General features: G+C 40.2%; 1 protein-coding gene across 3 annotated transcripts; it reads left to right on the top strand.

The window, feature by feature from the left end:
- The first annotated feature begins 4,351 nt into the window (after positions 1 to 4,351).
- ZNF770 (zinc finger protein 770) lies at positions 4,352 to 13,327 on the top strand. 3 transcript variants are annotated; one of them, XM_014941992.1, is made up of 2 exons: positions 4,352 to 4,406; positions 8,022 to 13,327. In XM_014941992.1, the coding sequence occupies exon 2, from the start codon at positions 8,164 to 8,166 to the stop codon at positions 10,345 to 10,347; it is 2,184 nt and encodes a 727-aa protein (XP_014797478.1). In that variant the 5' UTR covers positions 4,352 to 4,406; positions 8,022 to 8,163; the 3' UTR covers positions 10,348 to 13,327. The 3 variants fall into 3 exon arrangements, with proteins under 3 accessions (XP_014797478.1, XP_014797479.1, XP_014797476.1); XM_014941993.1 differs by having other exon boundaries at positions 4,360 to 4,430; XM_014941990.1 differs by having other exon boundaries at positions 4,364 to 4,661.
- The last annotated feature ends 1,954 nt before the right edge of the window (positions 13,328 to 15,281 follow it).

Here is a 15,281-nt window from a genome sequence, read left to right as displayed (position 1 = left end):
CAGTATACTGTAGCATACACCCACAAAAGGAGCAATCACTCATTTTTTTTTTAACATTAACACTGATATGCTAATACCTACTCCAAACTGTGTGCCTTCTATAAGAAGTGGAGTAATATGCATTTAGAATAGCAGGGTAAAAGACTTAGATTATGTTGTTTCAGCAAGTGGGAAATAAAGTTTTCTTTCACAAATGAAGGGACAATTCAGCCTTTTAGGGTCTTGAAATTCATTTCTACCCAGTGAAACTATTGGATTGTCCAATTTTTCTTTGAGGAAAGTTTAGGAATATTTTCATTTTTTATTTTTTCTGCTTTCTTTTCTTTGAAAAAACAAACAAAAAAAAAGAATTAAAAAAAAATAATCTTACATATGCCACTTTCGCTATCATTACAGCCAGATCTGTTTAACCTCTGAAGTGCCCCAAGTCAGATAACAAACATGCAGATTGTTTCAGTATGCCCGTTTTATATCTACTTAATATAACCTAATCTAGATAAATAAAACAGGGGTAATAGGTATACCATAACACATACATTCTGCACATTCTCAGTATGTAGAGAATTGCTACAGCAAGGTTAGGATTAGTATGCACAGAGGATGAATAGCAATATCTGGGTGTGGAAGCATCAGAAGGAAAAAACAGCTGGAGAACAGTTACAAGAACGGCCTGTATTCATAGCACCTAGATTAGCAGGTCATCAAGATCCTAGCACCTACCTACACCTTAGCAGGACACCCAAATGATGGCAATAGGCAGTGAGTAAATCCCAATGATTTACCAAAGTGGAACAGGATGGTAAAAATAATCACGATCAGGTTACAAATAGACCTAACCAAAACCAAGGTGTGGGAAGAAGGTATAAGGGTATGACTGAAACCAGTTTAGATTTAAAAGAAAGCCATTTTCCACTCCTAGGAGGTCTTCCATTGTTGCTACAATGTTGCAACATTTTTCCCTACAAACCATGCATATTTTATTCCTTAGCATCATAAAAGCAAATAATCAATTCCCTGTGTTCGCAGGGTTTTCTATGAAAACATACTGAATGACTTCATCTTTTATTATAACTGGGCTATAAGATTGACTTTAGTATTTTTGGATTATGTTCTCTGCTAACTACCAGAACTATACAAGCAGATCCTCAGCTGGTATGCACTACTACAGCTTCATTAAAATCAAGAGAGCTACAACAACCTACACCAGCTGTGGATCTGCTACCCAAATTTGTTACTGGACACAAGCTAAACTTGGCTGCTTGCACTTGTGCTTCAGACCAGACCAGAGGCTTCATGTAAAACAGACTGCTATGACTGAATATACTGTAAAATGAAAGAAACACTTTAAAAAGAAATATATATATATAACCAGGTGATCTGCAATTATTAAATGATTCATCATTTTCTGAAAAGCTTTATGAGATGCATGTGGCAAATATTACACAATTTTTATAGCTGGGGAATTGACACCTAGAAGGCTAAGTGACTTGCCTGTGGTCATACCCTGTTTCCAAGCCTTCAACTGCAAGACTCAGCTGTCTTTCAATAAGGTTAATAAATGATTGTAATGATCAACACTATTTAACCTGTTTCATTCAGCATTTACATTTAACTGCACATAAATTTTGTTCTGCGGTGTTAAAATTTGGCTTATTTGTTGCACAGGTCAGGTATTATTTAGAATCACTGGTGATGAGACTGATTTGATTTCTAACACTGTTAAACTAAGAGTTGTTCTATAGACTGTTGTTTCTAAATAGCAAAAAATACATCTCAAAGACAGTTCTGCAGATACTGGGGCCTGCAAAATTATCTTATGCTTTGGCAGGCAAATGCTGCCAACTTCTGTTTCATTAGTGTATACAAAATCCAGTTGGTTATTGCCAATCAAATCAGAGTAGGGTAATGAGAAATAACCAAATCTTAAAACACCTTCCCCACAGCCCTCCCTTCTTACCGGGCTCAACTTCACTCCTGATTTTCTCCACCTCCTTACCGCAGGTAGTGCAGGGAATGAGGGTTGCAGTCAGTTCATCCCATGTGGTCTCTGCTGCTCCTTCCTCCCCAGGAGGAGGACTCCTCACACTCTTCCCCTGCTCCAGAGTGGTGTTCCTCTCATGGGAGACAGTCCTCCATGAACTTCTCCAACATGAGTCCTTCCCACGGGCTGCAGTTCTTCACGAACTGTCCCAGCGTGGGTCCTTTCCAAGGGGTGCAGTCCTTCAGGAACAGACTGTGCCAGTGTGGGTCCCCTACAGGGTCACAAGTCTTGTCAGCAAACATGCTCCTGTGTAGACTTCTCTCTCCACAGGGCTAGAGGTCCTGTCAGGAGCCTGCTCTTCAGGCTTCCCACAGAGACACAGCCTCCTTTGGGCACATCCACTTGCTTCAGCGTGGGGCCTGCCAGAGGCACCAAGGGGTGCAGTCCTTCAGGAACAGACTGTGCCAGTGTGGGTCCCCTACAGGGTCACAAGTCTTGTCAGCAAACATGCTCCTGTGTAGACTTCTCTCTCCACAGGGCTAGAGGTCCTGTCAGGAGCCTGCTCTTCAGGCTTCCCACAGAGACACAGCCTCCTTTGGGCACATCCACTTGCTTCAGCGTGGGGCCTGCCAGAGGCAGTAGGTGGATATCTGCTCCACTGTTAACCTCCATGGGCTGCAGAAGGACAACCTGTTTCACCATGGGCTGCAGGGGAATCTCTGCTCCAGTGCCTGCAGCACCTTCTCCCCACCTTCTTCACTGACTTTGGTGTCTGCAGGGTGGTTTCTTCCACATATTCTCACTCCTCTTTCTGTCTGCTCTTCCAACACAGTTGTTTTTTTTTCCTCTTCTTAAACATAATATACCAAATGTGCTACCACTATTGCTGATGGGTTCAGCCTTGGCCAGCAACAGCTTGGAGCTCTACTGGGGAATCTCTGCTCCAGTGCCTGCAGCACCTTCTCCCCACCTTCTTCACTGACTTTGGTGTCTGCAGGGTGGTTTCTTCCACATATTCTCACTCCTCTTTCTGTCTGCTCTTCCAACACAGTTGTTTTTTTTTCCTCTTCTTAAACATAATATACCAAATGTGCTACCACTATTGCTGATGGGTTCAGCCTTGGCCAGCAACAGCTTGGAGCTCTACTGGACATGGGGGAAGCTTCCAGCAGCTTCTCACAGAAACCACTCCTGTAGGCCCCCTGCTATCAAAACCTTGGCATGCAAACCCAATACGACTTTGTTCTGCCATCTGCCTGTTCTTTTATGAGGTAAATTCACAGAATTATAGAGTGGTTTTAGTTGGCAGGGACCTTTAAAGATCATCTAGTCCAATCCCCAGCTGTGGGCAGGGAAATCTTCCACTAGGTCAGGTTGCTCAAAGCCCTGTCCAACGTGGCCTTCAACATTTCCAATGATGGGGCATCCACGGTTTTGCTGGGCAACCTGTTCCAGTGTCTCACCACTCTTGTTGTAAAATATGTCTTCATTATTTGCCTTTTTACAGTTTAAAACTGATGCCTCTTGTCCTGTCACTATAGGCCTTGGTAAAAAGTCTCTCTCTTTCTTATAAGCCCCCTTTCAGTACTGAAAGGCCACCAGAAGGTCTCCCTGGGGCCTTATCTTTTCCAGGCTGAACAACCCCAACCCTCTCAGCCTGTCTTCAGATGAGAGCTGTTCTAGCCCTCTGACCATTTTCAAGACCTCCCCTGGACTTGCTCCAACAGGTCCATGTCTTCCTTAGGCCCAGGACCCCAGAACTGGATGCAGGACTCAACTGTGAACAGTTTCTGTCAGTTTCTGTCAGTTTCTGTCTGTTCCCTGGCCGTTGCTCTGAGCTCACCTCAGCCAGGCTATGCTCACTGAGGGGGCTCCGGCTACTGCAGGGACCCCGGCCCCTAAACTCTGGCACTTTTTGGACCCCTCTCTCCCGCAGAAGAGGCAAAATTCTGCAAAACTGTTACTTTTGTGCACACTTGGGAATCCCCTCTTTTCCTCTTCCATTCCAGGCGCAACTTCCCACAGGATTTTCGGGGGAGGCTTTGGCCTTGCCGTGCGTTTATCGCACCACAGGGTAGTCCCGCCAGCGCCCTTCGGCTGCAAACCCCACAACCTCCTGGGATGGGATATTTGCTGAAGCTGAAAATGTGTCTTATTTGTGGGGAATAACGTGTCACCAGCGACTGATAAAAGATTCACCAGCAGAGCCGGGGGCATTTTCTGCCCGGCGAGAAATAAAGCGGGGTCCGCCCTCCCCTCAGCCCGGCCCGGCCGCGGCGCCTCAGAGCGGCGCGAGGCGGGGCCGGATTGCGCGGGGGAACGGAAAGCTCCGGCCCGGGTTTCCCGGCGTCCCGGAGTCTCGGTGCCATCCGTGGGGGGAAGAGTTTAGGCGGCAGCACCCCCGGGCAGGATGAGGAAGGTGGAGGTGTGGTAGTCGGTTTTTTTTCAGGTCGCTCCCTCTTTGCCCTCTGGTTCCCGCTTGTCGCCTTTTCCCTCGGCCAGCACCGCTGCAGGCTCCGCCGGGGCGCTGGGCCGGGCACGGCCCCGTCAGGGCGCTGCCGGTCGGCAGTACGGCGCCTGGGGCCGGGCCGGGCCGGGCCGGGGCCGCCCCAGCAGGGATCCCGCCTTGCGCTGCGGGAAAGCCGGCCGCGGCTGTGCGCCTGTTGGCGGTCTGCTTTCTGTAAGAGCCGCCTCGCTAATTGCTTTTAGGTTTTTAACTGGGTGTAAGTGTGTCTTGATGGGGGCGGGTGTGGGTGTGTGTGAGGTGGTGTCAGTCCCAGGGGGCTGGAGCCCTTTCAGCAAAACTTAGGTTTGTTCTTAAACCAGCCCTGCTTCTCTGTTCTGTGTCTTTGTTTTGTTTCAGAAAGTGTTTTGGAAAAATACATGGAGAATGTTGGAGAATGTTAGCTTTGAGGAGCTGTAACGCGTGGTGTTGATTTCTATATAGCTACAGGCGAAGGTTATGTTTCTGGTGCAGTTTGTTCCCCCAAGGAGGAGCCTGCTCTTTTCCCCAGGGAAAGCTGGTGCAGAGATCCAGCATGCAGCGTGTGTGTCGCGGCCCTCGGGTCCCTATCTATGATTCTGTGGTCTCTGTTGCATGGGATGTGTTTCATAAGTCAGCGGCTAGATTTTCACTCGTCTGTTTTGTAGCTAATGTTACAAGAGGCATCTTATGTTTCTTCACGCATTTATTCTTATTATAATTTTCTTGTAATTGTGTCTGGAGAGCTATAAGCATTAGCCGTAGGGTAGGGGGATATACTAGTAACAATGCGCAAGACTCCTTCAGTGGCAAATTTGAAACCATCTTGAATTTTCAAGTGGTTTGTTTTGAATCATATTAATGAGTCACTGGAAAACAAACCAGAATATTCATCTTGTATTGAGTGAACTATACGGGTGTGGGAATTTGAGATGTGTTTGTACAACCTTTTTTGGAGACCTCCAGTGTTGGAGGCAGAGCACTTTCCCCACACAACTTACTTGTATGCTTATTAAGAAAAACTTTGCAACTGTAAGGACAATAATGTGCTTGCTTTCTGCTATAATTTGAATCCATTTCTAGTTGCAACTATAAATGGCTTAAGAAACAGCTTATTTATGTTTTCTTTATAGTTGTCTCTTATGTTTGGTTTTGTTTGGGGTTTTTTTTTTGTGCTCTTTAATGAGTTACTTTAACGTTTTCCTGTATATTATGCATTTAAGCTCTGATCATTCTTGATCCTCTTCTCTGGACTCATTCCAGTTAGTTCATATACTCGACTCAATCTGAAGGGCAGCATTCAGAACTGCATAGAGTACGGCAGCTGAATTCTAAACAGTAGTGAGTAGAGTGGAAGATGTATGTGCTCTCAAAGCTTTACTTCTGTTTACGCGTTGCACTATGGATGGCATTCTTGCTGTTTGCATATTCAGCTTCTGTTCCCGTTTAGACTCCAGGTCTTCTATGGCCTATGTTACTTCTTGACTCTATTTTTCTGCATGACCTTGTAGCCAAGATGAAAAGTAGTGTCAATTTAATATTAAATTGGACCTATGCCACAAACTAAATCCTTATCACATTAGGAAATACCTTTTTTGACTCTAATTAGGACAAGACTGTACTTCCAAGGCTGGCAGGAGACAAAATTCCAAGCTTGTCTTTTGCTTTTTGATCTTTAGCAGTAGCATGTTTATTCCTTAGATGTGCAAGGCGCAGAGCACCCTGAAATAGATGTGGAGAAGTCTGTCCTTAGTAAATAGGATTTGAAAATATATTTGGGCCACACAATAATGCCTGTCTTAGCTCCCTTCTCCTTCTGCATCCCCTAGGTTTACCTCATCTGAGCCTTTAGTCTTTCACAGGGCACAAAGACCACAGCAAGAAGCTCTATTCTGCTGACACCTTATACTACAGAGCATTTCCCCCATTCACCAGATAGCTTATAAATTTTGTAAAGAGTCTAAATACAAAATCCCTTGTGTAATATGCCACGGCTGTCTCTTACTTCAGAATTTTTTTTCTTTGCATGTCACTATACTGTTTGAGCACTTTCCTGATGTGTAAATTAGATCTGTATGACAGTATGTTAACTAAAATTCATCAATCTTTACAGTTCTTTCTCGGGAGATTTTCCTTCCTTGCTAATGGAGGCTGCCTTGAGCCGTACAGAAACTTCCAGCATAGCAGAGAAGCTTTTCTCCTTTTCTCGGCCTACCTGTCTCTAACTTCATGGTAGCACAAACTAGAAAGCATGAGGTGTCATGTGCTTACTCTGTCTAAACTCCCTGCCTTCACATGATGTGACAAAAACTTGGAGGAAAAGGGGGTCTCCTAACGGTGGTGTTTTCTTGCATCTTCAAAAGAAGATTGAAACTCAGTAGCTGTTTCTAAAGGAAAAGAGAATAGCAAGGGGAAAATTGACTTTATAACTGCCTTATAGCATTGATAAGTCCTATCCTGAATTATTTCAGTGAGATTAGGTAACTCCATAGTGTTGTGACAGCTGCATCTAAGGCATACCTCCAAATGTTATTTAATAAAGCCCACAATTATATAGGAACATATCTCATAGAGGTGGAACACTCCTACCAGATGACCAGGTTTCTTTCCATTAAGCTTAACAAAAATATTGATTCATCAGATATTTTCAGTCTTTTATGCATATATCTCAAATCTCATCGTAGCTTGCCTTATATTGCAGTAGGCTTTTATTCTTTGCAATGTATTTGAATGGACTGAATTTTTGAAAACTGGGGCCATTAACTCTTTCTGAAGAGACAGGGCTTTTGGAGACACTGAATAAATTACTTTTTATTTGCTCGCATGTAGAAATACTTTACAACTTGTGAGTTGCAGTATCAAAATACCACAAACTATAGTTAGTAGAAATGTATTGTGTATCTCAAAGTTATTACAAGTCCTAACTATTATGCTGTTGTGTTAAAGTTTGCTCCCTCCATCCCTTTTCTTTTTTATAAGGGGATATAGGTAATACCATTAGAAGTATTTTTATTCTGTTGTTCTTACTACTGTTGTGGACTGAAATATTTAATCTGTGTTAGATGCAGCAATTTTGGAAGGATGTGACCAACTGAAATTAGTCTAGAGACAATTTAATGTTACTTTTTTTTTGAAGCCCAAGAATCCCCAGTTCTCTTTCTCTCATCCTCATAAGTATTATATTGGGGAGTTAGAATTATTGCTGTAGGAGAGAAATTTATTACAGTATGTTTTTGTGATTTTAAGAATATGCTTTATTTGTATATAACCTAAATATCATAATGTAGCCGAACTGTATATTATTTGGAACTAATTTGCGTGACTAAACAGTATCTGTGTTATCAGATGACTTAAACTTGTTTGTTTCTTCTGAAAATTAGTTTTTCTGTATTATATAACGTGATGAGTGATTACTCTTGTTATGAAGAAAGCACTTTAAGATAAATTAAATCAGGAGTATTCTAACCTAGGTGCTTTTGGTCTCATGTAGAAAACGAGACAAACTTAGACAATTATGTATTAATATAGGCTAAAATAATACTCTCTTTCTTATTTTAGGGACCTGTGGGATTTAAGAATATCTCTCCTAAGAAAACTTGCTGCTTCTACAGCCTTCCATCTTAGTGAGCAATTGATGGTTTCACTTGAAATATCTATCTCAAGAAATTAACAGTAGGCGAGGTGTAATTGCTTTTTAAAAATGTTAAGAGTTCAGCAGTGTGTAGCAGCTGATAGGATACCCAAGAAAAAGCCATATATTTGTGACATTTGCTATAAACAGTTTGAAACACCATCAAAATTAGCTAGGCATTATCTGATACATACTGGTCAAAAGCCATTTGAATGTCATGTGTGCCATAAAACATTTAGGCAGCTAGTCCACCTGGAGAGGCACCAGTTAACCCATAACCTGCCTTTTAAGTGTATTGTTTGTCATAGAAACTTCAAAAACTTAATCACTTTCTTAAAGCATCAGCAGCTTCATAATGAAAATTATCAGAATGATACCAAGCAAGCAGAAAACTCTATGAATTTTGAGCAAGACAGGGTCACTTATGCCGTATTTCGATGTTCTGTGTGCTGTAAATCTTTTACAACTGAAGAGAGGTGGATGCTGCATCAGTGCCTGAAGGCAGATCATCTACATGGTGCCAGAAGGAGAAAGAAAACTCATGCTTGTGAATCGTGTAACAAGACATTTCCATCAAGATCTAAGCTAGAAAGACACGTCCTTATTCACACTGGCCAGAAACCTTTTAAGTGTTCTTCGTGCGGTAAATCTTTCAGGCAGTCGACACACTTGAAAATCCATCAGCTCACACACACAGAAGAAAGGCCTTTTCGGTGCTGCTTTTGTCAGAAGGGGTTTAAAATACAGAGCAAACTCATGAAGCACAAACAGCTCCATGCCAGAAATAAGACTTCCCCCAGTATTTTATACAAAGCAAAGACTCTTAAATATCCCAGACCACAGAACCTGTTGGAAGGAAAGAAGGATAGTTTTGAGAACGCTGACACTTACAAGTCATGTGAGAATGACCCACATGATGTTCACTCGATATACATTGTACCCTTTCAGTGCCCAGCATGCGAGCAGTGTTTTGAAACGGAGCAAGTTCTAAATTTGCACAAATGCTGTTGTCTGAGAGGTGGCAAAAGTTCAAGTAATGGTACGACAGCAGGCAGCCACAGAGTCAGCATGAAAAATAAGATCCTGACGAAGCTGAAGCGTACTGGAGGAAAGGCAACAGATTTGTCTCTGATGGACAGAAAAAAAAAAAAATCAGGTCACTTTAAAAGTCCTGACCTGGTTGGAGCTAGAGATCAGCGTGGTGATCAGCATGCTTCCACTAAACCTTTCAAGGATTGCCATAGCAAGCTTGACACGCACAAGGCACTTAGTAAGCCGATGAAAAGAATGTTTGCTGTGCCATTACCTAGGCAAGAGCACCCACAACCTCATGACTTTGGAATGAATGTAAAAGGTGTGCTTACTGGGGAAAGCATGTTAAACAGCGGTGATTCACTGCATAATAAAGATGACGCTTTTTATGGTTCATCAGATGATGGCTTCTTTGATAATCCAGAAGTACTTCACTGTGCTTTTTCAGCTTCTGCTAAAAATATACATAACAGACACAAAGTGTGTAAATGTGACAGATGTGAAAAAATCTTTCCGTCTTCATCCAAACTTCAAAGGCATTATCTTATACACACGGGACAGAAGCCCTTTGGCTGTAATGTTTGCGGGAAGACATTTAGACAGTCAGCTCACTTAAAAAGACATCAGCTCACCCATACTGAAAAGAGACCCTATAAAAGCCCCGTTTGCCAGGTAGAATTTGAAAACCTGAACAAACTTTTCAATCATCAGGGAGATCACATTGAATTTAAGTCTTCAGAGCCTGTGGGTTATTCTCAAACACCTTCACAGGCATCTGGCTTTCAAGAACTCGAGCTGATTCAGTCAAACCAAGCAGCTGGAATCAAAGTTGAAATTGAGTCAGGGGACTTTGTTCTCGACACCAGCAGCAGAAACACACAGCCGTATTTGTGTAGTAAATTGTTGGAAACAGAGCAAAGCTGTTACAGCTACTGGCATGACTTTTCTGAAGGTACGGAAAAAAGTGAAGTTGTTAACAAACTGTATCAGTGCAGTATCTGCTTTAAAACTTTTAAATCGCCTTCTAAGCTTGAAAGACATTACCTAATGCATGCTGGACAAAAGCCATTTGAATGTTTAGTTTGTGGTAAAAATTTCAGACAGGCCCCACATTTGAAAAGACACCACCTTATACACTTTAAAGAGAGCTTAAAGCTGAGTTCCACTGAGCAACAACCAGAGAATATACTGGTTTTATCAAAATTGGGTAATGTCCTATGAAACATTCTTACTATATTAATAGTGTTGCAGCGATCTGCAGTGCTCCATGAATCAGCTGGTTTAAGTTACGCCTATTCCCATATAGTATTTTATGATGTTATGCTGTCCGTTGGTAACGATCAAAAAAGTAAAGATAAAAAGGTAAATTTCAGAATACAGAAAAAAGAGTCCTTGTACTTTTTTTTTGGCTTCATATATGTTTCAAGAAAAGGACACTTGCTGTATTTTTTTCATACTTTTGTTAAAAAAAATTTTTTTTTAGATAAAAGATGCAACAAAGAAGAGGAAAAGGAAGTTTAATGAGGGAAAAAATGTTGATGTGGCATTATAGAACAATTAATAGAAAAATTTAAATGCATTGTAATGCGCTTGGAAATCTAAGGAATTAGACCTTTTCCCTTTTTATGATAAACTATAAGTAGACAATGCTAAAATAGCAGGGTTTATGATCAATTAATCCATTTCACCACCTAATTATCTCCACTTCTTTGTATATCCCTTGCATTTTCTAGCCTTTTTGTCCAATTCATACCATACTGAACTATTTTTCTTGCAAGAAAAGAGGACAAGAAATTATCATTAGTATTACAGATGGGCTTACTATCTGTTCCAGTCTCCTTTCCTCCTAGGATACATATTACACCAGTAAAAGAAGTATTCTCTAAGATGTGATAATAACTCAGATGAGCAGTTTTGTCGGAAAGTCATCTTCTTGTTACATTAAATATAAGAGACTGAAAACGACTATTAGCTCAAATTAAATAATTCTGATTTTGTGTTAATAGAATCTGTAGTTATACTTTCTGGTAAGTAGAGAGCTTTGCCCATTGTGCCTGTGGGGCTGGCAAAAAGTGTAAGTGCAGTGGAGCTTTATTCATCTTTATTCATTATGAACAAGAATGAAGTTTGTTTCTTTTTTTTTTTTCCTCTGAAAAAACTACCTTTTAGGATATTTTCCTTTGTTATGCATCTTCTGAATAGTTGAAACCTGAAGGTTTTAATCCTATTTCTAACTTAACATATCTGTAAGATATGTGGCATTCTTTTCACTATTTAAATAGATCCATATTTATTTAAGTAAAATGTTTTTCATTTTTTTTTAAAGTGATTTATCTAGGTCTTGCTGTGTTAAAAGCTTTGTAGTATTTGGTATAAATGAAGGGAGTTTTTTATTTTCGTAAATGTTTTCAGAGAGAATAAAACCGAGAAAGATACTCGGAAACAGTCTGCAGTTATTATGATTTTTGTATGACAGACAAATTCAGTATGGTAATAATGACTGTAGTTATATATTGAGATTTTTTCTCCCTATGTGAATTGTTTCATATTGAAAGAGAGAATACTGTATAAAATGTTTTGAAAGTGTATTGTAGAGTTCTTTTAAAATACTTGTAATAAACTATTTTATTTATATTGTACTTCTATTGTATACTTTACATGCAAACCAGAGTTTCAAAACTACAAAACATTCAGTATGCTGCAAAGTTTAAGACTACACATCCAAATAACTAACTTTGCACTGTTAGAATCTATTGTTAAAACAAGAGGTTTTGTTTCAGGTATTTTTGCTATAGAAATATTATAGATCTTATTCTCTTTAAACATATTTCTTTCTTAAGGAGTCACAGTCATTTTAAAAAGTGCTATGTTTGAGAGTAATGTTTAGAGAACAGTAAACTTAATATGTTTGGCAAATACCAGTTTGAGTAAAATGAGGGGAAGGATATACAGAAAGCTACTTTTCAGGCATGAATAGACATATGTGGGAAGTGTGACTGTCTGATTAATTTGGAAATGAATTAAATCTTTGGGCTCAATGGGATTTCAGAAGGGCAGTAAAGGCCACTGTTTATCTCGTGCTCTGCCCCTTTATGAAAAGTTTTGTGTTGGTATAAATTCACAATTTTCAGGGGATTATAGCATAAACTAGGTAGAAAGGGGTAAAGCAGTTTCTAAGAGTCAAGAAAAAAAAATCTAAGGTTGAAGTCCCATCTCTTTTGAAGTTAGCAGTAAAATTATCCAAGTACCTTTGAGAAGTTGAGCTAGAATGGTTTACCAGTGTTAACAGTAACACTTTGTTGTTCATTAGTATGTTAGTAATTTTCCATAACTGTTCAAGGCAAGTTCAAACCATCAATCTTTGAAGTACCTTTGGCGGCAGAGACTTTGCCTGTGGTTTTGTTAGAATGAGCTGATATCTAATAGTAACAATCTTGTAATACTGAAATAGTGGATTTTTTAAGACTCTATACAGAACCAAAGCATATTGTAAACAGGAAAACAGTGGGTCCTCCTACATTAATATCAAGCTCCCTCCAGGACAACTTCTCAAATTGCATGGATTCAGCTTCGAGGTAGTTCTACATGGAATAAAAGAAGGGTCAAATACTTTAAAACAAGCAGAAAAAGGTAAAAGGGTGGTGGTGTTTTTTTTAAAAAAGACAAATAGTTTGCAATACTAAGTTGACTGGAACTGCAGCACTAACTGATCAAATCGTCCATTTTCTATCTAGGAAATGTGGCCATGGATAGCTTTAAAATGTTCTGATTTTGTTTATGTACTGTCCTTGCAATATTTGCAGAAAGTCAAAACTTGCAAAAAAAAAATAAATTATGTATTCCTAGGGGAAAATGAAAAAAGAAAAAAAGCCACCATGAAACACAGAAGAACTGTTTAATCACTTTTATAGCTGCTTCTCACCGAGTGTTTGGTTTCTTCCTTGTCTGTGATCTCCTCTGTTATACTCAGCACCAATAGGAAAAGTTGACAAGGCAAATGGAAGACAGACACAAAAGGAATTTAAGTGAAGTTAGTGAGAGTTTAGGCTTCAAACTGAAATGCTGGATCTAATGTTTAGTTTTAGTATAAATGTAAAACTCTGAAAGTCATGATCTTGTAGCAGTAGCTCACTCATGTAACACTTAGATAAGTACAGTTGGATGATTCTTAAATCAATAAAGACTATGGATTTGGTCCTTCTAATGGTCCCTTGTAATAATGTTGAAAATGCCTAGATCTCCTAAATAACTAAAGGGGTCACGGTTCATATTCCTAGCACAAGATTTTGTGGATTTTTAAAGTGCAAGTTTTAACTTAATAGCCTAGTTTTATGGTCTGATGGCTATGGATGAGATATGTCTGAGAGGCAGTTATCATAAGGAAAATTGAAATTACAGAAGTGACTTCTCTATGCTCTCATATACCTTATTTTCTCCAGGTTGAACAAATTAATTGTACTTCTTCATATAATGACTATTTCTGTCAAGCAGCTTTTAAACAGCGTCTCTTTTAGCATCTGTTAAAAAAGTGAATCTTCGAAGTCCATGCAAGTGAAGGAGGATGTGCCGATGTGTGGCTTGGGGTTGCTCTACACCTGGCACGGTTGGGATATGCGGCTGAAATGTTTCCTTTTCATTGGAATCCCTCCCGTGTCCCTCATCCCGATTTGTACGGATCTGTGAAACCCTGCATGTGACAGGGAGAGGCACGGAGCTGGTTGTTGCAGGTGTGCTGCCATGGCACACGAATTGCTGCCTGAGGATGCCAGAAGCTGCCCAGCTGGGACACACACTGCGGCCCGTTATTCTCCACTGAGAGCGGGCTGGGGGCCTGGGGTACCAAGAGCCTACTGAAATCGGGGTTGCCCATGGCTGCGTCACTGGAGTGTGCCTTGCTGGCACAGTGAAGGGGGGGAATACACACAACTGTGTCAACACGGCTATATAAAAAAGCAAAATTCTATTCCTAAGCTAAAGAAACCCACTACACACACTGTCTCCCTTTGTGCTGCTAGTGCCCTGCACTCAATTTCTGTAGATATTAAAGAAAACACTGTCTTCCTGATGTGCAAATTTGCCTTATTTTATTTGTGCATTTTTTTAAGGAGTATAAATTTTAAGGCTTCATATATGTTTGCAGAAGTAGCTTGCTGAGCTACAGAACCTCAGATGATTTCCTCAATTTCTACTTTATTTTGGTTTGAAGAGGATCCTGAAAGGTTTTTTTTAACTAAAAGAAATTATTAAAAGTTAATAAATTATTTTTCAGTATTGTACCAGTGTGAAGTTTGCTGTTTTCAGCAGGTACTCTGTTTTATTGCCATTTTATCCTGACCTGCTAATGGGAATGTCTACCAAAAGCCTAGAAAATATGGAGAAATGCAAGGATGAAATCTTTTGGAGACTTGAGCTGGCTCTCAGCATCTTAGTATTGTTCTCTCTTAATTAAGTTTTATGCTGCATATTAGATATGCTTCAGTTTTGTCTGCAATCTATTTTTTTTCTATGTCATGAGAAAGGACATGTGATTGAGAACCTACTTTTACAATGATTCTGCAAATAGACTCAACTTTCCATAACATTTCTCATGCTAGCACTAGCAGAAAGGAAACTATTTGCCTTAGAAATTCATTTCAGTTCCTCCATCAAACATCTCACATTAATTTTTCTGCCCCATAGAAATTTTCTCACATGGCAGCCTCTCACAGGATTTCTAGCAAATATTTCTAGAGCTTTACTGGCCATTGCTCTCTTAGGTTCATACCCCTCTTCTGCCTCAGTTGGCAGGAACCAAACTAAAAGTCTCTAAAGAGAATCAGAATAGCCCAGAGCCTGCTGTAAGTTAAGCTGTTACCCAAATGTGAGCTGAGCAACAGAAAGCTAAGAATGACATAAACTCCCGTATTTCCCCACCTCCTTCACTAGAGGCACTGCCTGCTATTCTGGGATATAAAAGCAGCTGGGTTGCTGAATTAACCATATTTTTCTCTAGTCATAAGCTCAGAATTTCCATTGAAGTTACTGTAAGTTTTGCACAAAAATCAAGGGCAGTACATTGGCCAGAACGTGTGCTAAATAAATATTTATACACAAATCAGAATGCTACTGACGGCTTCTTTACACTTTAAAATTCTAAATATTTTAAGAAGCATCTG

Source organism: Calidris pugnax, unplaced genomic scaffold (assembly GCF_001431845.1).
Source record: "Calidris pugnax isolate Ruff unplaced genomic scaffold, ASM143184v1 scaffold56, whole genome shotgun sequence".
Lineage (NCBI taxonomy): Eukaryota > Metazoa > Chordata > Aves > Charadriiformes > Scolopacidae > Calidris > Calidris pugnax.
Note: the sequence above shows the minus strand (reverse complement) of the source record. Positions and strands in the feature narration are given on the sequence as shown.

What these genes read in the sequence shown, in the direction of transcription:
- ZNF770 (XM_014941992.1), top strand. Translation starts at nt 8,164, where the DNA reads ATGTTAAGAGTTCAGCAGTGTGTAGCAGCTGATAGGATACCCAAGAAA.